Source organism: Pteropus vampyrus, unplaced genomic scaffold, assembly GCF_000151845.1.
Source record: "Pteropus vampyrus isolate Shadow unplaced genomic scaffold, Pvam_2.0 Scaffold64, whole genome shotgun sequence".
NCBI lineage: Eukaryota > Metazoa > Chordata > Mammalia > Chiroptera > Pteropodidae > Pteropus > Pteropus vampyrus.
Window position 1 is genome coordinate 1,819,135 of NW_011888845.1, and position 24,995 is coordinate 1,844,129.

General features: G+C 34.8%; 1 protein-coding gene across 2 annotated transcripts in view; it reads right to left on the reverse strand.

Annotated features, from left to right (window-relative positions):
* ADGRB3 (adhesion G protein-coupled receptor B3) overlaps window positions 1-24,995 on the reverse strand; it is a 693,186-nt gene that overhangs the window by 367,046 nt on the left and 301,145 nt on the right. For both annotated transcript variants that reach the window (XM_011361182.1, XM_011361183.1), the window contains 2 exons: window positions 12,015-12,116; window positions 11,538-11,644 (listed from right to left, as the gene is read on the reverse strand). In XM_011361182.1, the coding sequence (XP_011359484.1) occupies window positions 11,538-11,644; window positions 12,015-12,116 (209 nt within the window). The remainder of the gene's footprint in view (window positions 1-11,537; window positions 11,645-12,014; window positions 12,117-24,995) is intronic.

Genomic DNA, 24,995 nt, shown 5'->3' on the forward strand with positions numbered 1-24,995 from the left:
ACTTTAAATGTTCTCTCTAAATCCTTTTTTAAAGTTATTTATCCTTCCTAAATTCTTTTCAGATAAATGTTAGCATGATATGACCACTATTTCAAACCTCATAGAAATAAATCTTGCTCTATCTTATATTATTATAGTGTTTGTGTTCTTCTCCATTCTACTAGACTATAAACTTCCAAAGGCCTGTAGTTTCTTATTCATCTTTGTTTTCCCTGTAATTTCTAGCACACTGTCTGATACACAAAGGTATTTGCTCAAGTGCTTGCTAAATTAAACTGAAACTACAAAAAGACTTTCTTTTTCCTCCTGTAACTGTCATCTTTCAAAATTGACAAGGTAAAAACATAGCAGTCCATGATTATTCAAAACAAAGAAATATGTAGTAATTGGAGAACTTTTACATTTCCAGAATTGTCTTTTAAAAGAAATCTAATGAATATAGGCAGATGATTTCATAAATTTTAAACATCTACAGTTATAGTTATATAATTGCTACCTTTTAAAAATAATTAAAACAATGATGTAGCATTTATTGAGTGCCTATTCTATGGTAAGCAAGAAACTAAGTGTTTTCCATGAGTAACCTAATTTGAGTTTTAAAACAACCATTGTTGGGGTCATAATTACCCACATTTTATAGATGAAGGAGTAGAGACTTAGTATGGAACTGAATTCTCTAGAATTGTATAGCTCCTAAATTGTACCAAGATTTGAGCTCAGGCAAATTGATTTGCAGAGTTTATATTCTTAACCACTACCTGCTTAACTCAGGTTTTACATAGTGCTTTTATCAGGAAATATTAAGATATTTAAATACTTAAAAATAATTCTCAACCACGTTTGTTTTAATGAGACGTTAAATCTTTCTCTTATGAAGAAAGAATATGAGAAGAAAGGGACTTGAAGCAAATTGCCAGGCTGTTGAGGTACTACCAATTATTTGAGTAGTGGTCATTATTTTGGAATGGAATAAGTAAATGTTCCTAAAGCCATTTATTAATATCTGTAAGACATTTTGTAGGTAGTTTTATTTAAGTGGATAGAAAAAACTCCCAAGAGTACATCAAGGATTCTAGTTCCCTTGGGCTTTATTTTATAATTCTAATTTAGTCACTGAAATAGTTCAGAAATATTTAATAACTTAAATATTTCCTTTAAAATTATAATTATCAGTGATTATGTTTGCTCACATTGCAGCACTCAGTGAGCATTTTTGCTCCAAAGGACAAGTCTTAAAAGTTTCTGTGTCATTCACATTTAATACTGTTGACAAGATCAACAGTGAAAGAAAAAAACTGAAGTCTAAAAATAGTTGCTTTTTATAGTTCTGGATTAAGCTCTTTGCTCTTTATATAGAGAGATGTGGTGAGGGTCATGGTGTATTTCTGAAATAACCTTATTCTTTTCCCTTTCTGCCTCCTACAGCCAGTTACAGCTTGCCTCTATTGTGTTAATCCTAAAAAAAGATTTATCGTAGTTGCTCTGTGCAAATGACACACTTTAAACATCATATATTTATATATTATTTTCAGCATCAACTCCTACAGTCCATCTGTAAGGTATATTAAAGGTTCTCACAGCTCTAAGTGGCTTCAATTAAAAGATAATTATACAAGAAACTTCTTTTCATAAAGCAATAATCTAAATATACATATTTCGTTTCAGTTCATAACTCTATTATTTTCTAAGACCAAGGTCACTCACTAGGTGATAATATTACATTATTTACAGATCTATCTGGTGTCTCTAGGAAAGAAAGATATCATTCTGTATGGAAAAGGAAGCATACCCTTTGTCCTAATACATAAATAGTTTTTAATTTTCCTTATATTTGATATACAGCATTTGCATTCATCTTAAAGCTAGCCTAGGGCTAGGAGTTCAAATGAGAAAGCCAATTCTAATCTAGAGACAACATGATAGGGCAGATTTAGTCCACAATTCCCCTGCAAAAATTATATGCATATTGCACAAAGCCCAGGATGAACAGCATTTGGCCATAGGACATTGAGTATCCCAGTTTCTTGCCTCAGGAATTCCTGAAGTGAGAGATAAGATGCCATGATTTTGAGGATTGCAAGATACTAATATGACAATAAACTGAGTCATGAAGAAAACTGAATCAGGTATACTGTGCTTATTTCCCTGAAAAGCCTAGAAATTTCCAAAGATAAAAATGAAAGCCCAGTAAGTTTACTCGCCCAGAAAAAAAAAAAGAGAGAAATAGCTTTAATTCTGGAGTTTTGGGCTAGAATTAGTCAAAAGTACAATTCGTGAGCAAAGAACATAGGTGGATAGATTTTTTTCCTTAACATCAAACAAATTTAGAAGTTCTTATTAATATTCTGAGCCAGGGATAGAACTAGAGTATCCTTCACGAGCTCAAAGCAATACAGCGGTCACAGACTAGAACCCAAACTTTCAGGAACCTTCTCAATGGGAGACGGAGCATTAAAGAACCCAATATTTCTCTAAGGCTTTTTCAATTCTATTTTCATTACTCAAGTGTTCTAGTTCTAGGGACATTACATCAGTCAGAATGGGATAGGTTATGTTGTGATAACAAACAACTTCAAAATCTTAGTGCCTAAAAACAACAAAAATTTATTTCTCACTCATACTACATGCTCAGCCCAGATCACCAGGGAGGCTCTGTTTGTCATAGCCATTCAGGGTTTAAAATGATGGAGGGTGAAAGATTTTGCAATGACAATGGCATTCTCAGGCCTGATGCAACAAAGATCACTTCCATACACAACAATAGGCCTGAACTAGTCACATGTGGACACCTAACTTCAAGGGGTGAACAAACACCATCCTCCCCTGTGACCAGGAGAGAAAAATGAGATATCATCTAATAATGGTATATCTTGTGATGGAATGGGCTAGTGTTCACTTAACTTCTTTGCATTCATCCAAAAGTTTACTTTAAAACATTTTTTACTTCTTTAATTTTTTTTTTTTTTTTTTTTTACATTTTACTTATTTGTGCTCATCCACCAAAACTTCAACCCTAAATAAAATCTGTCACAGTGCTTCTTAAACTTTAATGTGCATAAGAATTGCAAAGGGACCTTTTCAAAATGCAGATTCTGACTAGGTAGATCTGAAACAGGATCTGAATTTCTATGTTTCTAACAAGTTCCTAGGTGCTGCTGACACTTCTGGACTTCAGAAAACATTTTCGCTCTACCAACCTTTTTTTGCGCTTGCATCCAAGTAGCTCAATTTCACTGGAGAAAAATCACAACTAAACTATCTGTATTCTTAAGTTCTTTATTTCAAACCTTAGTACAATATAACCTTTGGCACTCCCTGACCTACCTTCCTCAAAGCTATTCTTCATTGTCTTGCCATTCAGAAAATGACATCACCATCAGCCAAATGTGCTCATTCAAACTTAATAAAGGATACCATCATCTCTCACCTGGATTACGGCAGCAGGCTTCACAGGTTCCAGTCCTGACATCCTATAGCCTATTCTCCACAGAATAGTCATAGACCCTCTTTAATTAGATTAAATCAATCAATCCTTTACTGTCAGTGGCTTCTCTTTGCACTGAGAATAAAACCCAAACTCCTGGCAAAGGCCTTCAAGGAACAGAATAATTTTTTCCCCACCTAGTTCTCCAATCTCATCGCATGACAATCTCTTTTGCTCACTACCTCTGGCCACAGGATCACCTTTCACTTCCTTAAAGACCTCAAGGTTTTTCCATATGCTATTCTCTCCAAATGGAATGTACTCTCATTCCTTGACAAACTCATTCTACTTTTTGCATGTCTAGATCCATCTCATTCTTTGGGTCACAGTTTTAAATATCATTTCTTCAAAGAGACTTCACTGTCTTTTTTATCGAAACCAGTTTCCAAACATTATTCTCTATGTTGGCACTTTGTTAATTTCCTTCACCATATCACAATTTGTAATTATTTTATCTCTTGTCCTGTCTCTTTTGTATTTGTTTTATGTGTCACATTCAAGTTGCATCCTCAGATCCTAGCACTTGTGTTGCACAGTTAAAGTTCACTGAATATTTGTAGAATAAATTAATAGGTAGATGAATGGATGGATGAATGATTAAACAATATAGTACACTTTCCCTTATATTATTATTTCCTTTGGCATTAGCCTAAATATAATTCACTGTTCAAGTATATTTTATTACATATTCCTATTAATAAGTTTCAAGTCAGTGAATTTTAATGGCTAAAACAAACTCTAAAATTTCTTCTCTTTAGTCACACTAAATCCATAGTCTGAGAGAAGGTTAAACATTTCTTTGGCTTTTGTAAATATAATCGGTAATATGTGATGAGTTATTTTTAAAAAGGAGGAAAAGTAAATATAACTGTTAGAAGTATTTCATTATACATCTATACAATAATCTCCTTTAAAATTTCCCAGGAAACATTATCATATGTGCCTAATGAGATTTTTTATTTTTTATAATACAGTTGAAATTTATTGGTTTAAAAGAGTGTAGTAATTTATATAAGGTCAATGCTTTAGCCAACACAATTAGAAAATTCCATATGAATTACAATAATCATACTCTTTAGAGCACCTGAGAGCTATGAATGAGATAAACTAAATTTCCAGAAAGAGGAGATCCTTTCTGAAGTAAGCCAACAATTCAGCCAATTTCTTTTTCTATTTGTGTGCCCTTGGGAATATTCGCTAAATCTGCACAAGAAGTGAGAAGCAGGTGTGGCCCTGGCCCTCTAGGGCAGAAATAAAACTAAGAGAAACTAATGTTTTTTTGTTGCCTGGGGTTGGAGAAATATATATTAGAAATTTGAGTCCCTAAAAATCTTGCTGAGATTTTTCTCCATGATACATTTGTTGAGTTTTTGAACTGTATAGGAAGCTGAGGAGTTAGGATGAAAACTTCTAAAATGAAGAATGCAATTTTATCCATCCTTATAAGTACACATTTGGAAATAAGTGCCTAGAAAGGAAAGAGTCCAGCTTTAAGGAACCAGCCAGTCTCCTCAAGACATCTGATATATTTGAAGTTGCTTGGGTAGAAAGCTGGAGCACAAAGCTGGGACCCTTTGAAGGGCAGAGCTGAGTCTTCTACAGTTTCTCAGGGTTGATGGGATGGGTTCTCCATCCCAAACCCATAAGAAACACAATGGAGGAAGGGGATTAAGCAAATGTAGTCTTACTAAATTTGCAAAACAGCCTTGATCCAGACCAATCTTTGACTGCACTGAAGTATCAGCTTCTCACTATATTTTGATAACTGAGAAAAGGGGAAATGCTTTTTGGTAGACATTATCTGAAGACCTGGATTTTTTTTTTTTTTTTTACACAATGTCTGACAGTCAATCAAAAATTACTAGGTATGCCAGATGATGTGACTGACAAAACAAAACAAAAGAAGCTAGTTCACAGATTATACAGATTTTAGATTTAGCTGATTAGGAATTTAAAATGACTATGGGAAAATATTAAATAAAAAGAAAATTGGGACAAAATAGATTTTGTTCATTTTTTGACGGAGAATTTAAAAAGAGTTAAAATCTTTTAAAAAGTCCTTAAAGAATATATATTCTAGACTAAGAGTTTGTGACCTACAACCCTTGGGCCAAATCCAGCCCACTGCCTGTTTTTGTATAAAGTTTTACTGGAACACAGTCATGGTCACTTTTGTCTACAGTTGCTCTTTTGCTGCAACAGCAGAGTTGAATAGTTATGACAAAGATCATATGGTGTGTAAAGTGTAAAATATTTGCTGTCCTGCCCTTGACATCGATGTGAACTTTGACATATATGAATTGCTCAGAATATCAAAATTTAATTAATAACTTCCTTCCAAATTTTTTTCCCATTTGTTTTTTTCAGGGTAGATAGCATTTAATAAATGTGAGCTAGTATCATTTGCTGAACAGTCAATGAACTCATAATTTTTTTTAGGATCACATGTTAAAGACTTTGGAACTGTGAAGTTGAACACAAATCCCAAAACTATAACTTGTGATCCTGAATAAAATTGAGAGGATTCTGTATATTTTGAAGAAAGTAATGTTCTTTAACTTTTTCTCAGCATTGCTGGGTTTTGCAATGATTAGTTGAGCTGTGGTAGTGAGAAATCCATCGAACTTTTGAAATTTGGCAACAAGAATAAAAAGGCAACCAGGTGCTTTGTCTTTACTACTTAAAACAAGAATATTCACATAATTTTATGAGGGCAATGTAATTTGAAACACATAAATATGGTTGCCAAACAATATAGTAATTAGTAATAATAATAGCTCAGATTTATTGAATGTGTACTATGGTAACAACTGGCTAGTAACAACTCCATTAAATTGACCTGGAGTGAAGTCACTATTGGTATTTTTTAAGAACTCTAATGTAATTATAATGTTCAGCCAGGATTAAGAAACTACTGATCTATCTAGTTTCTTCTCCAGCTTTCCCCATCATTTGGTGTATCCAGCCATGCTGTACTACAAAAAAAAAAAAAATCATAACAAGTAACTACTGTTACTCTGGCTCACTCACCTCAACCTAATTGATGAACATTTGATAATTAAAATCATCTGCTAGTTCTCCTGGTGCTGGACCATAGCACTGGGTTCTTTGTTTCTTAATTGCTCTTTAAAAAAACAATGACTTGCATACTTTTTGGCTCAGTAAGTATTTGTTATTAATGAAAAGTATGGTGGCTACTGTTTTCTTCCTTCCTTTTAAATAAGCTGCAGGAATAAAATGTATTACCCTCTTCTAGGCAATGTGCTGGGCATTTGTGCAATGAGGTGGTGGCCAAAAATGTGTGCTACTAGAGGAGTTTTATTGCAATGGAGAGAAATTCACCTGAAAGGTGAGGACTATGGGAAAAATTAAGCAAACCTATTCTCTATCTATTTCTCTCTCCATCTTTCTCTGTCTATCCCTTCCTCTTCCCCCTCGCTCTCTCACACCCAGCTATCTATTATTATCTTTATCTGCCTTTCCTAACAAACCATCCATAAAAGTGAGGAAAACAGGAGAAACAAAGACCTTAAACCAGGATTTAAGCTTTTTGACATCCCTTCTCAGACCCAACCTTCCAATGACTACATAGATTATTACTCCAACTTCTATCTTTAAAATGTTTGTTAAATAAAGGTTTGAAAACAGAAATAGAGGTTTTAAGGAACAACAACTTAAAAAGAAACATTTATATCCAGCTCTTCATTAGAGTAATATTTTTGATCTCTCTCAGTCTCTCATTACTCATTCCTCTCCAGGGAAGAAAGAGTAACTTATCCACCTGATAAATTTAGGAGAAAGCATTAGCATGCTTGATCAACTCCTTTTGCTTTAGAGAGCTGTCTACCTGCAAAGGGCATACATTCTGCCAATTCTATATAGTCCGCCACTCTGTGCATGCATGTGCACATGCGTGTGTGTTAAGTATATATTTGTATGTGTGTAAAAGAGAAGAAGGAAGAGAAGGAGAAGCAGCTACTATGATTGTCCAGATATACCAGAGACAAAATTGGTCTGTTTGCTTAATTCTGGGCAAGAATAGCCCACTTGGCCACAACATTCAGTCATTTTCTCCAAAGCTTTATAAGTAACAAGAGATAGTATTCTCAATTTGTCTGACTCCTGTGCCTGGTTTTTCAGCAGATTCTGAAATTATTTCTACTTTGTTTGGTACAAAATTCAGAAAATTTCAGAAAATAAACATTAATATTTCAATATCAAATGAAACATTAACATGTAGAAAATATTAAATTTCCAATAATCCCATTACATTTAATACTTTATTATTCTATCCTCAATTTTTTAAAAAATTGTGTGCATTTGTTTGTGGCTTGTCTTTTTTATGAACAAAAGTTTTATCATAAGTGTTAAATTTTTCATCTTATAAAGTTTCCTAACAAACTCTATGATTATTAACTTATTGATATTTTTCTGCAATTGCCAAATGATTTCATAAAATAATGTTACCAAACACTCCACATTTCTAAGATTTTGGGGCTAGGAAAATTTCACATGATGAATAATACTTTTCAAATTCATGTTGTTAAAATTCATGAATGTTAAGTCTGGCATATCACCACCTTCTCAGTTGTCATTATCCTCCTACTGATAAGAAAAGTGGCCGAGTAATTTTTATGCAAGCATCTACAGAGTATCTAGTATATGCTTAGTATTGTGTTAGACACTAGAGAAGTAAAGATTAAAAAATATGGTTTCTGTCCTCAAAGAATTCAAATTAAATGTCAACTCAACAGATTGGTAATTTGATATATTAAACTTATTAACAACTCAATTCTGTTTACCTCAATTGGTTTATAATTATGAGAGTTCATAGCACATACTCAACTAATGTTTGTTGATGACAAAACATTATTTCAAACTTAGTCCATTGCTATATATTTACAAAATAGGTATACAAAATATTGTAATCTAGGTATGTATGTACATATATTATTATCTATATGTGAAAGAGTTGGAAAACACAGATCAACCTATCTTAAATAAATCTCTGTAGCAAGTGACCACTAACACTTAATGAGCTTTGTGAATAGAGAGAGGCAAGAAAAGAAATCCTCCAAGAAAAATAGAACGATTAAATTGTGAAATGATGATCTCTACTAGAGAGAAGATACAGAGTCTTCAGAGTAATTTAAGAATTAGTGGGGAAAAAATTTTTAAAATAAAAAGAGAATTAGTGGGAGTCAGAAGGGTTCTATATTACAAGCAATATCTAGCCTTGCTACTCAGACAAATCATGGAAAATGACAGGAGTTAGACTACGTGGGGACATTGATTTCATTTCCATCTCCAATTGACTTTTCTAGAATATACATGATGATGCTGATATTATTAGGCAAGTATTCTTTAAGGCATAAATTGATCCTACATTTCCCTGAACATGAACATGATCATGATTCCTGGGCAAATACTAGATGTGTATATGTGTGCATTTATAAGTGTGTCCATATTTCCATATGTGTATTTAAACATAATTAATGTGCAAAAATACATGTGACATCAATTCTAACCATCCATCCATCCATCCATCCACCCACCCACCTACCTACCTATCTATCCATCCATCTATATCTATCTGTATTTTCCACATGTACACTTCGAGTTAATGTCAAGTTTTAAAATTTTACTCTTATTGAGATATTTTTTAACTCAATACATTTTCTGTACACATTGATATGAATACCTCATAGTTAAATAGCTCTCTTACAGTTTGCAAACATTTCACATATAGTATCTCCTCTACTCTTCCTCAAAACCTCAAGAGAAGTTAAGATGATGGTACCAATTTTATTTTGCAAAGAATAAACCAAGACTTGAGTAAGATCATATAATGTTTCCAAAGGACACACAATCAGAAAATCTAATGCAGATGATTTCAAATCAAAAGCTCAGGAGGTAGTATGGCCTCCGGAAAAGAGGTTAGGCTTTGGAAAACTATATGTAGGATGAAAGATTCACCAACTGGACTGTTCTCCCCTATAGATCATTTTCTTTCTGTGCAAACTGAGGCAGAGCTATCCACCTTGCAGGTTCTTGTGAGGATTGGAATTAATTAATGAAAGTGTCCAGTCAAGTGTTTGGTACTTCATAGGAGCTGAATACACTGAGGCTGCTTTTCATTCTACAGTATCATGCACTTGATTTGTGTATGCAAGTCAATAAAAGCATATACACATTAGCTTTAAAATTATTGACTAATTTCTATGGGATTCAATCTGAGACATTTTACAGGATGCTTCTATTTTTTTTCCATTATAAGATGACCTGCACTTACAGAATACAAACTCATTTAAATATTACTGTACAAATCACTGAATTTAGAAAGTAAAAACTTTCTGCAAAAAAGTGGTATTATTTATTCTTAGCAAATTTGTAAGGATTGACTTATGATTTACTTAATCCATGCGATCATTCCCATTTATTACAATGAATAAAGAACTGACTATGAATATTATTAAGATTAAGTAAACAAAGTCTAATGTCAAAAATTAGAGAAAAATAAAATTCGTTAAAAATTAAACTCATAAGAAAGTCTTTAATTATACTTAATTCTGAAATATACTGGTCTGAGTATTGACAGTTATTAATAAAAGAACCTTTATATTTCATATTCTTACATTTTATATTATAAAATGAAGCTATTTATTATATTCTGTCATAATATGTATATATGTGTGTTTATCACCCCCAGACAAGTGTATTTTAACAAATCTGACAACAAAATGCTGTCTGATGTGTTTACGCACCAACTTAGTAATAGAATTGATGATTATGTGGCTACATACAGCCTTATTTCTATTATTTTAATTCTGACAGATATAAGACTCAGTGAAGCCAAATATCATTGATTATCGATGTGCATATAAATCTATATATTATTAAATGTATTTGTGTGTAATCAGCATATATTGATGTATAGATCAGTATTTATTATCATATATACAAAAATGTATGTAAATAAATAAATGAATATATATGTACACAATAATAGAAATAAGGCTCTATGTACTCAAATAATTGTCATTTCAGTCATTGATTTAGTAAGTAAAGAAATTAGACAGCATTTGGTTTTCAGATTTTTAAAAATGTCTTTTTTTGTTTTTCTGATAATTACATTTATTTCATTGATAAGGGTTATTATTGTACAAGATACTTCTCCATCCACAAGCAAAAGCGTTCCTTAGGCTTTTTAAAAAAAAGTTATGCGCATTTGTGTGCAACAGTAAAAAGAAAACAAAAGCATAACAAAACTTAAAGGCTCTTAACATCATTCTTGCCAATGTTCAACTTTCCAGTTGGCTCGTGCTATTTTGTTCTAAAATCCACAATGTTTATTCATGTATGGAGTTCCTCTTCACTGTCAGGACAAAATGACAACAGTCTTTGATAATGAGAACGAACTGCACTTGTAAAATACCAAGCAAATTTAATATGCTCAAAATATTCATACATTATATTCTCTGAATAATTCAATAATGTGTGGGGAAAAAAGGAGCTATTTTTGGAAAATTTGGCCCACGTAATCTTGTGTAATTAATTTTCTCTTGTGCAATAACACTGTCATTTTGTTCATGTCTTAATGTCAAAATGCAGTGAGAAATTTGATAGCTAAGTGACACAGCTTTATCACTTCCCAACTACTAAATGTTAAAGAATTTAATTCAAAAATGTATGGTATTTTGAAATAAGTCTTATATATGTTACTATTTAACACAATTTTGTGCCAATTGTGATAAACAGTTTACTCTTATAGATAAAATTAAATAACAGATTTTCCTCAGGGCTTTTCCTCATTAGACAAAGAATTCTTTCACTTAAATAGCAGGATCCATAAAACCCGAAACCCTAGGAACCAAACAGTTTAACAGTGACTTATAAAAATTAGCTTTCTATCACATCCCTTTTTCCTCAGGCATTTTTTCAGAGATTTTTTTTTTTTTTACTAATTTGATTGTACCACAGAAGGTTAAATTCTCACACAGTGATCATTAGCAAAAATAAACAGAGCAAGTACTAAAGCTGGCTTTGCACCTACTGAATGCTGCAAGTGTCTGTACTCATTTGATATGCATCTTGCAAAGCTCGGCTGTTCCCAGAAGGCCACTCCATGAAGACTGAGAGAGCAGCGTCTGCTAGTGGTGCCTGCGCGTCACAAAGAACAGAGAGAAGCTTTATAACAGGGATGCTGGAAGGCATCACATAACTGGGAGGCAGACTAAAACATTGGGTTTGTACATTTTCCTGCTTTAAAAAAAAACATGCATATGAAATTGTTATTTTTATAATTTTTATAATGTGTATCAGTCATACTGAGAAACAGTTACATCAGCATTCTCTAGGTCTCTTCATTGGCTCCATTTATGAAGAACCTCACTAAAACTGTTGCATTAAATGCATATTGGACAGATTTATTTATGGATATAAGACAAAAGCGGGACTTAATAAGCAAACATAGCATGCTATTCTTGAATGGTGATCATCATTTGGATTTGGGTGAGCAATCCTATTTTACCTGTGGCATTCAGTGGGCACTGATTGAACGCAAAGTCGCCTGCTGGAGTCCTTTTCCACACCATCGACATCAGATAATCCTCTGGGCATATTTCATAAGGTGCTGCAATTTAAAACAGAGGGACCTGAATGCCAGCAGTGTTTACTTTTTTAAATATTGGCAATAAACAGTCCTCAAATGCATCTCTCTAACTGCAGAGCTCTTTCATTTTCTTTAAACTATGTTCACTGAAATTTTCGAGACATCTTCATAAACAAAAACACACCGGGTTTCATTTCATTATCTACAAAATCTTCAAAGAAATGTGCTTTCTTTTGAAAGTGCTTACTGTATAGGCTTTTTAAAAAAGTCGTTTGGATTTGTCTATAAATTGAAGATTACGTTTAAGCATAAAAATAAAAAAATCTTTCCGATATTCATGTTTTGTGATGTTATACAATAAAATAATTTCCAATAATTTAAAATTATAAACTGTAAGCATTATGAGGAAATAAATAGAAAAGGAAAAAATATATAACTTTTCATTTTTTTCATACAAGAGCAATGATGCCAATCATACTACAACCTATAAAAATAAACTGATTTGATCTTCTAGCCTTATTATTTTCAAAAGCTTAATTTAATTACTGAGGCAAGAAACTTAAAGAGAATTTCAAGAATAACAGATGTATACCAGAAGTATTTTAATGGAAAGCCAAAGAATTCGTGAAATAACAAGCTCTATCTGTATTGTGTTAAACCTGACACTTCTCTCCCAGATGAAAAAAGACATCATTCCCTTCTCTAGATGCACCTACTGGTGTGCTTTTCGCACAGCTCTGCCATTTATATGTTCACGTTTGTTTTCACTATTTGCCTGGGATCTTGTCTGCTTATATCTGCATCTTGCACCTAATGGAATGTCTGGCACACAGAAGTTTATCAAAATTGAATGAATAAATGAATTAATGTATGGTTATATAAATACCTTTAATAAATAATAATGACCATGCCCTTTTGGCCCCTTCAGCCCTGGACTGTCACAGGAGACCCAAGAGCTGGATTTGCCCCTTCATGGGCTCCAAGAGCTGGATCTGCCACTGAGACTGGCCTGGGATAGGCAGTGATAAATAGAAATCATCATAAATCAAAAAATATAAAATCATAAAATAAAAAAAATAAAACCCATCACAGTAAAAGGTAAAACCCAAGTGAGGTTAGAGATGGCCTCTGTACAGGACTCCCTTCTTAAATATCATAAGAACAGAACAGCAGAGAAATAAATTAAGGGATGCCACAGCCATTACCAACCAAGTACCAGCAACCACCTACTCCCACATTACCTGTGGAGGTTAGCAAGCAGGGAACCACTTGGCATTCTGTGTCTGTACCCCACTCCATGAACAGCAGATACCCCTAGCCTAGCTACCCTCCTGCCAGGTGGCCATGGAGGCCCAGGGAAGTGTCTCCTGAGAGGAAGGAGACAGTATCAGGAAGAAAAAGCAAAACCTAGAGATGAGACAGTGGTGGGAGAAGTCACTCTGTGGAGCTAGGGGATGTTCAGATTAATGCCAATAAAGGGGAAATAGTGGGAAAGAGAAAAAGTTACTAAATGTTGTAGCTACAATAAGAATGTGACCAGTTTGGCTTCTGATCCTCAATTCTTATTTTCTGTGTTGCAGTCAAGTCTTGAGATATGGCCTATACCTCCAGTTAGCAAGTGGTAACATGCATGAGTTTCTCTGGTTCAGGTGTCTTTCTTAGGCTTTCTTAGGCATATCCAACTGTTAAGAGGCATTTTTACTAGCTGTTCCAAAGAAATCTCAAAGTCGATCTATGTACTCTTTAACTCTAACCATTTTTCTCCACAATATTTCTTGTTTCTTCTCTTTGTATTTCCTAATGCTGTTAAACCTCTAATCTTGTACCATAGCTAAAAACATCAGATTCATCTTCTACTCATCCTTCTCTTCCTCTTAACTTATCAGGATTCCACCACCATGCTTATCCAGGCATCCATCCTGTCTCATTTGAATTAGGGGAACAATCTCATTGGTTCATTCAGCATTTACCTAACATATGCTAGGTTATGTTCTAAGGAGAACCAGTGGTGCCTGAGAGAAGTACTCTCTGCCTCATGGTGCTTTCAGTCAACGGGGGGAGGCAGAAGTCAAATAATTAAACATAACTTATTTGAGTACAGTTATGATAATCACTGCAATCAGGATAGGATACTGTTTCCCTATAAAAGCTGAAGAACCAAAGGCTTCCTGGAGGAAGGGACACTTAATGGAGACTGGCTATGTGAGGTGCAGTAAGTACTCCAGGTAGTGGGGTAATATGTGCAAAGTCCTGGAAGCAAATAAGAGGTTGGAGCACGCAGGTCAGTGGAGCTGGAGGAAAAAGAATAAGGAATATGGAGTAATGAGCTGGACAAACAGGCCAAGATTAGCACACTGAGGGCCTCATAGGCAGCCGCTGACGGGTTCCAGACAATGATTGACAAGATTTGATTTTTAGGATCAGATTGCCTTCTGTGGGTAGAAGAGATGGGGGAGCAGTAGATAGGGCAAGCCCTGAAATGATGTTGTCTTTATATAGGATGATTGGACTGAAGATGGAGAAAAGTAGAGAGACATAGGTAAATTTAGAAGGTAGACTAAGTGGTGTGGGGAATGAGGGACAAACGGGATAAGGATGATGCCTGCTTTCTGAGCTGAACTGGGTATAAGTGACACTATTCTCCAGCATCTTCCCCTTTTAATCAGATTTTCATGCTACAGCAACAGAGTAAATTCTAAAATGAAGATTAACCCCATAATTTGCTGCTTAAATCCTTTCCATGGTTCTCCGGTACTGACAGGATAAAGATAACTGTGATCAGTGTCATGAAAAAGGCCCTTCTACCCAGCCCTAATTTAGCATTCCAATTATGGTTCACATTTATTTTCCTGTCTGTCAGCTGCACAGAATTGATTGCCATCTTCCAAATATTCCACACAAATTCACTCTCCCCTGACTTTGCAAAAATTGTAACTTTTACTTAAAATAACATTTTCTCTCCTTTTTTTTGTAAAATTCCTATTTAAAATACATTTTAAATGGGATATTCTCTGGGTTGTCTTCCTTAATATCTCAATCAATGAATATATAAGTATTATAGACCTTTTCACAATGGATTAAAAATACTTGGTTATGTGTGTAAAACTTTCCAATTCTCAAATTTTTCCCAGTGAGAAACTAATCATGTTTTATTTGTTTTTAATTTGCTGTAATGAACTGCCACGGTATGTAGAATATAGTAAGTTGTTCAAAGCACGTTTGTAAAATAAATCACTTTTACTGAGGAAACAACATAATAGATCAGCACTGTCTAACAGAACTTTCTGTTTTGATGGAAATATTCTATTTTCATGGTCCGGTATGGCAGCCACTAGCCAAATGTGGCTCTTGAGTTCTTAAAATGTGGCTAGTAAGGCTGAGAACTGAATTTTAAATCCCATTGAATTTTAATTAATGTGAATTTAAATTTTAAGCTCCTGTGTTGGACAATACTGTAATAGATAATTGTGTTTTCTATAAGTCAACCAAAACTACTATAGAATATGAAAAAAAGGAAAATTAAAATACATATTAAAACTCAAAAAATATATCATGCAGTTAACTATATAATTGAATTCTATATAAAAGAACTAATCTATTTATAAAGCAACTAATCTATTTTAAAAAGCATAACAGTCATTAATGTAAGTACTATGCTAAATTATTTTTGTTTCAGCCATACATCTAAGTTGTTCAGTGTCTTCCTCATTAATTCTTCACTTATAAATTCATGTTTATTTTGTATTTTGGGGGGTTTTTAAAAATGTTTTCAAACTCAAATTTTCTTCAGTTCCATTGATAAATAGGAAATAAATTTTGTAAAACTTGTTGCTATAGTTTTTAAGTTTTTTTTTTTTTTTTCTGATTCGGTCTTGACATAAGTCAATGAAGAAGCAATTTGTACCCCAGGCTTATTTCCCAGAAGTGGTTTCAGAAAGTTTTTAACACTTATTGTTTTCTGACAGTACTCCTCTTTCCCGTGCCCCTCCCCCACGGTAGACTGTGTGGTCAGAAAATCTGGTAATTGCGAGCATTAACCACTAGATGGCACGAGTGGGCCAGCAGGGTGAGATGTTTACTAGGCCTGCCACTGAAACTGATAAGCTTCAAAATCAAAGTGGGCAGAGTAGTGACTTAACTGTGTACTGGGAAATATGGGTCAGTGCTTGATTTCTTTGAAAGGTATACTACTTGGGAAAAACAGAAAATGTCCTCTTTTCACATAAGTACAACGTTTAGTGATTAAACTAGCCTCAGTTATAAGGCCCTTCAATCTGGCCCCTTACCTTAGCTTCCACCAGCTCAACTCTCACTGCCCTCCCCTCAGCTAAACTGACCCCTTGATGCATCTCCAATACTCTGAGCAGGCTCCCGCTTAGAGCTTGTGTACTTCCTCTTTATGATCAGGATCTCTCTCCTTCCATTCTCCAAGTGTCTGCATGGCTCGTTTCTTCACTGCCTTCAATTTTATTCAAATTTCACCTTCTCGGGGATTTTTCTGACTACCCTGCAACAGTCCCACGCTTTCCTCTGCTTTATTGTTCTCCAAAACACTTGTCACCTTATAACTTCTAAATATTTTGCTAGCTTACTTATTTTTTTCTCCTCCTGCTACAATGTGATATCATGAAGATAGTGATTTTTCTGTTTTGTCTCACTCCTAAGAGCACACAGCACTCACGAGTTTAGCATTCATAATAGGTGGATACCTACACACACACACATACACCTTTAAACAAAAATTACCAAATACTTTCAAAAGATTTATTTTTCCATTACCCCAGTACTTAAAATGACAGAGATGAGCCTGATTCAATTAATTACCAAGGACAGTGTGTGTGTGTGTGTGTGTGTGTGTGTGTGTGTGTGTGTGTGTGTGTTAAATAGGTCGTGGGTAGGTAGTAATATTCACTAGGAGCAGTAAGAGACAGAGGTTAACAACTACTGTATCCCTAAAAAATTAATCAAACTAGGTTTCCAGGGTACTGGATGTCGACAAAAGTTGATTTTGTAGGGCAGTGTCCGACGTAGTAAGAGTCCATGGAAACTTGTCCTTGTTCAGAATCCCCCCATGAGATCTGCATACATTATCATTGGTTAAGGAGGAAGTTGATTAAATATTCTTTTTCAATCACACAACTCTATATAGCTCATGGAACTTGCAGAACTCACAAAACCAATAGTTCTTTTTCCAATCACGGCACTCAGTTATTAATTCCCATTTACCTAGTGACAACCGTTGTGGTCTACCTCAACCAGACACCCCCCAAAAAAAATCACAGTAAATTTTTAAACCTAGAGAGGTCAACAAACTTTGTTTTCTTTACTGTAAGTTCATGAAGCCTTGGATTTATTGTGGCTCTTATAGACAGAAACACAGTACACAAATGATGAGAAAAAAAAGATGACAGGAGATCATAGATTCAGAATTGCAAATTAGTCCAGAATTTTCAGCTTTTTAGTAATAATGTCAAATCCCACAGCTACTTTAAATATTTCATCAAAGGTGATTTGACATACTTTGAAGATTATATCTTAAAAAAAATTTAGTTCAGAAAATAAGTCTATTTATGCTCATACCAAAAGCAAAACAGCCTAGATATCAGAATAGTTTATTTTCTTCCATTGTAGGTTTATGACGTTCCCAGTAGTGGGAAATGTTTTGGGCTCTCCTCAGTGCCACTTATGGAATTCATTTATTTTACAAATATTTACTGAGCTCCCATAATGTTCCGGTCACCTGGTTAAATACTGCAAATAAAAAGAATGAACAGGAATAGTCTAGATCCCTCAACTCTTAAGATGATGAAGGAGATAGTAAGTGGAGAAATTACAATATAGTATGATGCTCACTATGATCTGAGAAGTCCTGGCTGCTTTAGGAGAACTTGAGGAGAGAGCATGTCAGTGGAGGATTTCCAGATGGGATGTCCCAGCAGAGGTGTAAAGGATAAGCAGTAGTTAGCCAATGAGGAATGGAAAAGTGTTCCTTGCGAATCACATATGGGAAGACTCATGGGGCAAGTAGAACATGGGACATCCAAGGAATTGGGAACATTTCAGAATGGCTGGAGTATAGAGTTGGGAATGAGTAGAGGTGGGTAAATTGCAAGAGGGAGAGAGTGATAAATGATTCGTTAACTAGGCGTTTAAATTTAAGGGCAAGGGAAATTTGTTATAATGTTTTGAATGCTGTACCTGCAGTTTGGAGAATAGATTGAAGAAAAGTGAGACTGAAAGCAGGGAAGCTTGTGACCATCTAATTGGGGAAAGGGGTGGAATCACAGGAAGTAATAATGCAAAGTGAGTGGATTCTAAATCTATTTAGTGGGTGTAATGGCTCAGCTCCATGGCTGGATGTAGGAGGTGAGGAAGAGAGAGAAATAAAAGATGAAACTCAGATTCCTAAGAAGAATGTCTGGTGTGCTATACCCTGAGTTAACAGCACACGAGGAGGATATGGCTTGGGAAAGAAGATGCTGAAAATAGTTTTGAGTTTGCGATATTTGAGCACGACTTGGTTATCATCAAAAAGTCAGTTGGTGTATGAAGCTAAAGCTCAGGAGAGAAACATAAGCTAGAGATAGAGATCTGTGTTAATTTTTTTGCTGTTTAATGCTACCTATGTGTATTTTGTAAATTAGAAACTACATAATTAGCTCAGGCCACTCTCTGTGCAAAATAAAAGCATATTATTATGCAGCAATATGAAGGACTCTTATTTTTTATGCCTTAGAAAAATGGAACAGTAACTGTTTATCAGCTGAAAGATTCCACTGTTTGCTATCACTAGTGTAAAGATCTAAAAATCCATTTGTAAGATACAACTGTACTTGAAGTCACAAGTAGGTAGTTAGCATGCTCCCTTAAAACAAGGTAGCAATTACCTAGTGATTAGCTGTTAATCTGTCTATTCAAACTGATTTTCTGTCTCTTAAAAATAGCAAAAATTATACAGGGCTTAAATCAATTTGATGTGGAAAATTGTTTTTCAACCCTCATGCTAGACTTTCAGCATTAAAGAGAAATTGATTCTAAACTGTAGAGCTGGCACGTAGAAAAAAAATGCACTATGCATGACCCCACATTTCAAATTTCACTTGCTGGCCATTCACTAATTCTTGTATTATGGGAATTCTCTGGGCTGAGAGATGCAGAAAAGTGCTCACACAGCTTACAGCTCTAATTTCAAGGGTGGAACCTACTCATGTGAAGAATTCATGGCACTGCTAAGGTCTGAGGAATAAAGAAGGGTGATTATTAAATGCATTTTATAACAGCATTCCTCATGTAGAAAATAATTTTTATCAGTCTCAAGTTGAAAGGACATACAATTATAACTAATATTTATGTATCACTATGACTTAGACGTTCTTCTAAGTGCATTACATATTTTAATTCATCTAATTCTCATAATAACCTTATGAAGAGGATGCAATTATTATCCTCATTTTAAACACCAGGAAACCAAGGCAGAGAGAGATCACTCAGCGAGGAGGTGGTTGACCTATGTCCATCAAATAGCTCTCAGTCCAGTCTCATAGAATCTTATACTGTCTCTAAGAATTTGTTGCATGATAAACAAGGTATTTACATATTTTGCCAAAATTTCTTTCTAAGTCTAGAAGTCAGCAAATCACAAACTTGAAAATCATTAGCAAACAATGTGCATTACAGATTGCTCGAGTACTTGATCTAGATAGTATTTTATACATATACTCCCCCTCCCGAAAAAATTCTGAATTATTGCTTTTAAAACCTACATTTCAACTTAGCACACAAAGTCACTCTAGTTCCAACCTGTTAACAAAGTTAATAATAATAAAGTTAATAATAATATCTACATTTAATTGTGAGGAATAACTCTAAGTAACTATAACTTTTAGTAAGACAAAGTTTTATATTGGGGTACAATAGAAGTTTTTTCAGAGAATTGTGTTTACTTGCCTTTTTATATGATCTTAAGCACTGGTGAGGATAACGGTGCTTCACAGCCTTTTCCAGGTCATGGCTCATGTACACAATGATAACATTTGGAGGCACACTAGGATGATGGGCAAGGCTACTCCAGGCTGGAGGCTACTGGCCACAGCCTCCTATCTTGCCAGCTGCCCTGAGACCTTAGGGATCTGTATTTGGGCACACCTGGGACCAATCCTAGCCTGAAAGGTGGCTGCCCGGAGGAGCTCTGGCCTGGAAGAATAAACTGGGCTGAGATTTGGGGAAACTGAGTAACCTGCTATAGAAACTTACATATTTTTCTTACTTCTAACATCTCAATTATTTATTTCTAAAGTGGGACGAATCATTCCACAAATTGTAACTACAAATAAAAATAGTACATGTGCCAACAATACCCATTCAAATTCTAATTAAGTAAACTAACAGAATTTTGAAAGAGTAAAAAGAGATAATAAATGTAAGGATTACTATCATAGTTGCTTCTGAAACTTAATCACTAGTGTAGTTATAGCATTTATGATATAGAAGAAAACCAGTCAAAAGAACAGGTATCTAATGACCTATCAGAATTCAACTAGGTACAGTGCAGGGTAGGGGATCTGGGAGGCAGAAAATAGATAACTTATTTGCAGTGAGTTGGAATTCTAGCTAAGAGCAATATTTAATAAGAGAAGTTCAAAGTAAGTTTATAGGGGTTCGAAGAAGGCAGAACACTCATATGAATGTGGGAGAAAGAAGAATGCTTAAGGGAGGAGACAGCTTCTAGTGGACTGGGCTTCCCAAGATGCTCCCATTTTAGCAGGTGAAGATGGAGGAGGCGAGGACACTGCAAGAGTCCAGGTGAATAACAGTGCAAGCAACAGAGTAAGGACAGAATATGTGCTTCCATATCCAGAGACCAGAGACTGGATCTGAATGTGCTTGGTGGTGTTGGGGGGATATGCATATATATAAATGAGTAGAGGGTGATAACCTTGGAAAGCTAATGAGCAGATAGATTGGGGATACTAGAATCCCACTATGCACTAAATTGGGCAAGTAATGAGAAATCATGGACTTTTTTATAAGCAAGTGAGTCACATGACTAAGGCCATGAATAGGGGTCATAATCAGATAAACCTGCATAGAGGAGATTAGAAAAAGTGGTTGTTGGAAATAATATGGATAGTGGACAAAGAGGACCTGCACTGCCATTTAATGATTCTAATTCATTATAGTATTTTGTCTTTTATCCTTGAAACAATCCCATTAGGCAAGTATTATTCTCTCCATTTTATACATGAGTACACTGAGGCCCAAAGCCAAACTCTCTTTGATTTTATGCCCCAGGCTCTCTGAGCTGCCCTGCTGCTTTCCCACTACAGATGGTATCCAGGGGAAGAGAAAGAAGGGCCACCGAGAAAGACTTGAGGGAGGTGGAATCCCTCACTAGCAAAGGAATTGGTAAGAATGAGAAATTACTTCAGATAACAGGAATTTGGTGATCAGGGAGAAAAGCTCTCCTGGTGATACTGTGTCTGATTTGATACCCTAGTTGGAAAGGTCTATCTTAGGCATAAAGGTGCAGGTTTGTAGGTGCTTCTCACATGGGTGATAGTTTAAGAGAGAGAGATAGCAACCAAAGGGTGCCCAGGGCAAGATCTAAGGGTCATTCACATGCAGAATATACAAATGAGAGGAAAATAAGTGGAGACGAGAAATGATAGGGGTTAGCAAAGAGGTTTACTGTATTGGTTAACATTGAAGAAAAAAAACTTTTACTAATTGCATTAATTTAAATTGTATTAATTAAAAATAATTAAGTGGTTTCTAAAATACATTTCTTTTTACTACAAAAACAATGCGGGATGAAAGGAAAAATAAAAAACAGAAAGTGCTGCTTAAATTTTCTATTTCAATTTGAGAATGATCAGCATGTTGTCAACTATTTCTAAATTGGACAAGGTAGGGTAATATAAGATTACAACAAATTGCTTTTTAAGTTTCTGTTGTGGCAGAAGCTGTGAGTTTTCTCAAAGTGTCATCTAATGAGCAATCTGATAAGACAAATTATGCTAATAATTATCTCCATGGCAACAGGTTGGAATAACTGCACATATAGTAGTATCTAGTATACACACTCCTTATTTTAGACCCAAGTGGCTCTTCCTTAATTCTACCTATGATATTTAGCTGATTTGTTGTAGAATTGAAGACTATAGTAGGTAATAAAATCCATGCTTTATAGGAGGATGGGATAGTTTCTTAGATGTTTATTAAGCAACAGGTTATCTCTCTCCCCTACGAGGTATCTTCAAGTCCTAATTTATTTCTCTACTTTTTAGAATGTATCTGAGGTGACTTGGCAAGAATAAATAGAACATTTAAGATGAAAGAAGTCAATACCTAGTGCCACTTGCGTTCAACACTGAACTCACTGGATGGTTTTAGGTGAACAACTGGTTTGTACACTTGGGTGTGATATTTGCTCTGTCCAAAAACATTCAGTGAAAACACTTGCCTTAACCTTTGAAACTGTTAAGTAATAATATAATTTCTAATAGGGTATATACATAACATCTGATAGCAAATAATAATAGAAATTCTAATGGATTAGGAGCTTTTAAAAAGTACTATTAGTGATAACCTTGTGATTTGGAACCAAAAAATAAATAAAGCAGGTGCCAATGGGTACACAAATATTTCAACATAGAGTAGAATTTCTTTTCTCTTTAAAAAAGAAACGTAAATTTTACGCTCACATAATTGGGTTTCTAACAATGATTACATTTAGCCTTAAAATGCAGTGTCAACCAAATTTAGAAGTCTGACTTATTGTTAAACTTGTCTCTAACAAAGTCAAAATACTGTATTAATAGTGATGAATTCACCACTTCTCCAACTGGGAACTGAGGAGAAAATAAGTTAATGTGAGCTAAGACATCATCCTCCTCCCTGACCCCTCCATAGATTATATACCTGTGTGTGTGTGTGTGTGTGTGTGTGTGTGTGTGTGTGTGTGTGTGTGTAAGATCTGTGTCCTGACAGTACACAGCCTTATATCAAATGTGTTCAAATGATACCCAAGTTATTTCTCCTGCTCTCCATGGAAAAGGAACAATGAGGATTGGAAAAATGAGAGTTGAATAGTGACAAAATTATCTTTCTTTGTTCACAACAATTAGTTAATGGCTCTATTTTTCTTTAAGTGACTGCTGTCAAGAGATCTTATTCTGGTTGAAACATGAGTTGGCTAGGGAGACTTGAAATGGATTGCCTGTATTTTCATTATTAACTGATTCCAGAAACAATCCCTCTTATTTATGAAGAAATATACATAAAATAAAATTTGTAGTCTTGTTCAGGAGACATCTCAACTTTCTCCCACCCGTGGAGCTGAGGGAGAGGACTGTTTTTCACTTGCTTGTTAATTTTATCACCTTATTTATATTTATAGCAGTCTCCCCTTAAGCTGCAGAGGATAAGTTTCAAGACTTCCAGCGGATGCCTAAAACTTTGGAGTAATGAAAACTATATATACATGTATATACACACACATACACACACATACATACATATTATGTTTTTCCTATACATACATACTTATAAAGTTTAATTTATAAGTTATAAGAGGTTAGCAACAGTAGCTAACAATAAAATAGAACAATTATAACAATATACTGTAAGAAAATTTATGGGAATGTGACATTATTATGTAAAATAAGGGTTACTCTAAAACAAGCACTATAATATACTTCAACAGTTGATCTGATAACCAAGAAGGCTACTAAGTGATTTATAAGTAGGTAGCATATGCAGAGTGAACACACTAGACAAAGGGACGATTCACATCCCGGGCAGTCTGGAACAAGATGGCGTGAGATTTTATCGTGCTACTGAGAATGGCATACAATTTAAAACTTATAAATTGATTATTTCTGGAATTTTCCATTTAATATTTTCAAACTACAGTTGACCATGGGTAACTGCAACAGTGATAAACAAAACCACAGATAAGGAAGAGCTACTGTATTATGTACTTTACTGTAGACCAGTAAAACCCAAAGGGTAATCTGCAGCATCATCAACATCATCTGGGAGCTTGTTAGAAATTCAAATTGGCAGGTCCCATTTAGACCTACTGAGTCAGAACCTTTGAGGGTTTGGCTCAAGAATCTGTTTTTATAAGCTGAGTGACTCTTACGTTCACTAAAGTTTGAGAAGCACAGCTCTGGTCAATGAGGAGAGGCATTCAGAGAAGATAGGAGCACAGATTATGCAAGTTTTGTGCTTCTTTCTTCCTACTAAAGCTAAGTTAAAAAAAATTACTCAGAAACCAAATGAAAGTTTCTCTTTGTCTCTAGAGAACATGTAATCCCATTGGAGAGCAACCTTACAGAGATAAGGGACAATCACTCCCAGAATGCCATTTCTTCTAATCAGGGAGAGGGCTTATATTCACCATATTACAGGCTGCTAAATTCTAATATGTATGCATTACAATGTTCAAGACAAGTTTGGGATTACAAACGTTACTCCTAACCTCTTTGGTATGAATAGTTAGAGTTAAATGTCACAATAATTGCTACATCTGTGGTCTAAATTGCTGTAACTGTGTAGATTTATGATATGGCTATCTCACTTCACAAGTTCTTCTCAGCACATTCTACCTGCAGGCTTCATTCACCATTTGCAAATAAAGCAATTAGGATTCCAAGAAGGACATTTTATGTATAATTTAAGTTTAACATCTACCTGGGAATGGTAGGTTCCAATTTATCAGATAATGACTAAAGAGTAATGGATTTTAGAATTGGAGCTATAGGAATAGCAAACCCCTCCTCTGGGAATAGAGGAAGGCAGTGCCCAGGAAGCCTGAAAGCTATCAAAGGCCAATCCACCAGTAACATCTGCTTTCTGAGTGATATTAACCAGGAAAATATTGGAAAACAGACAAAA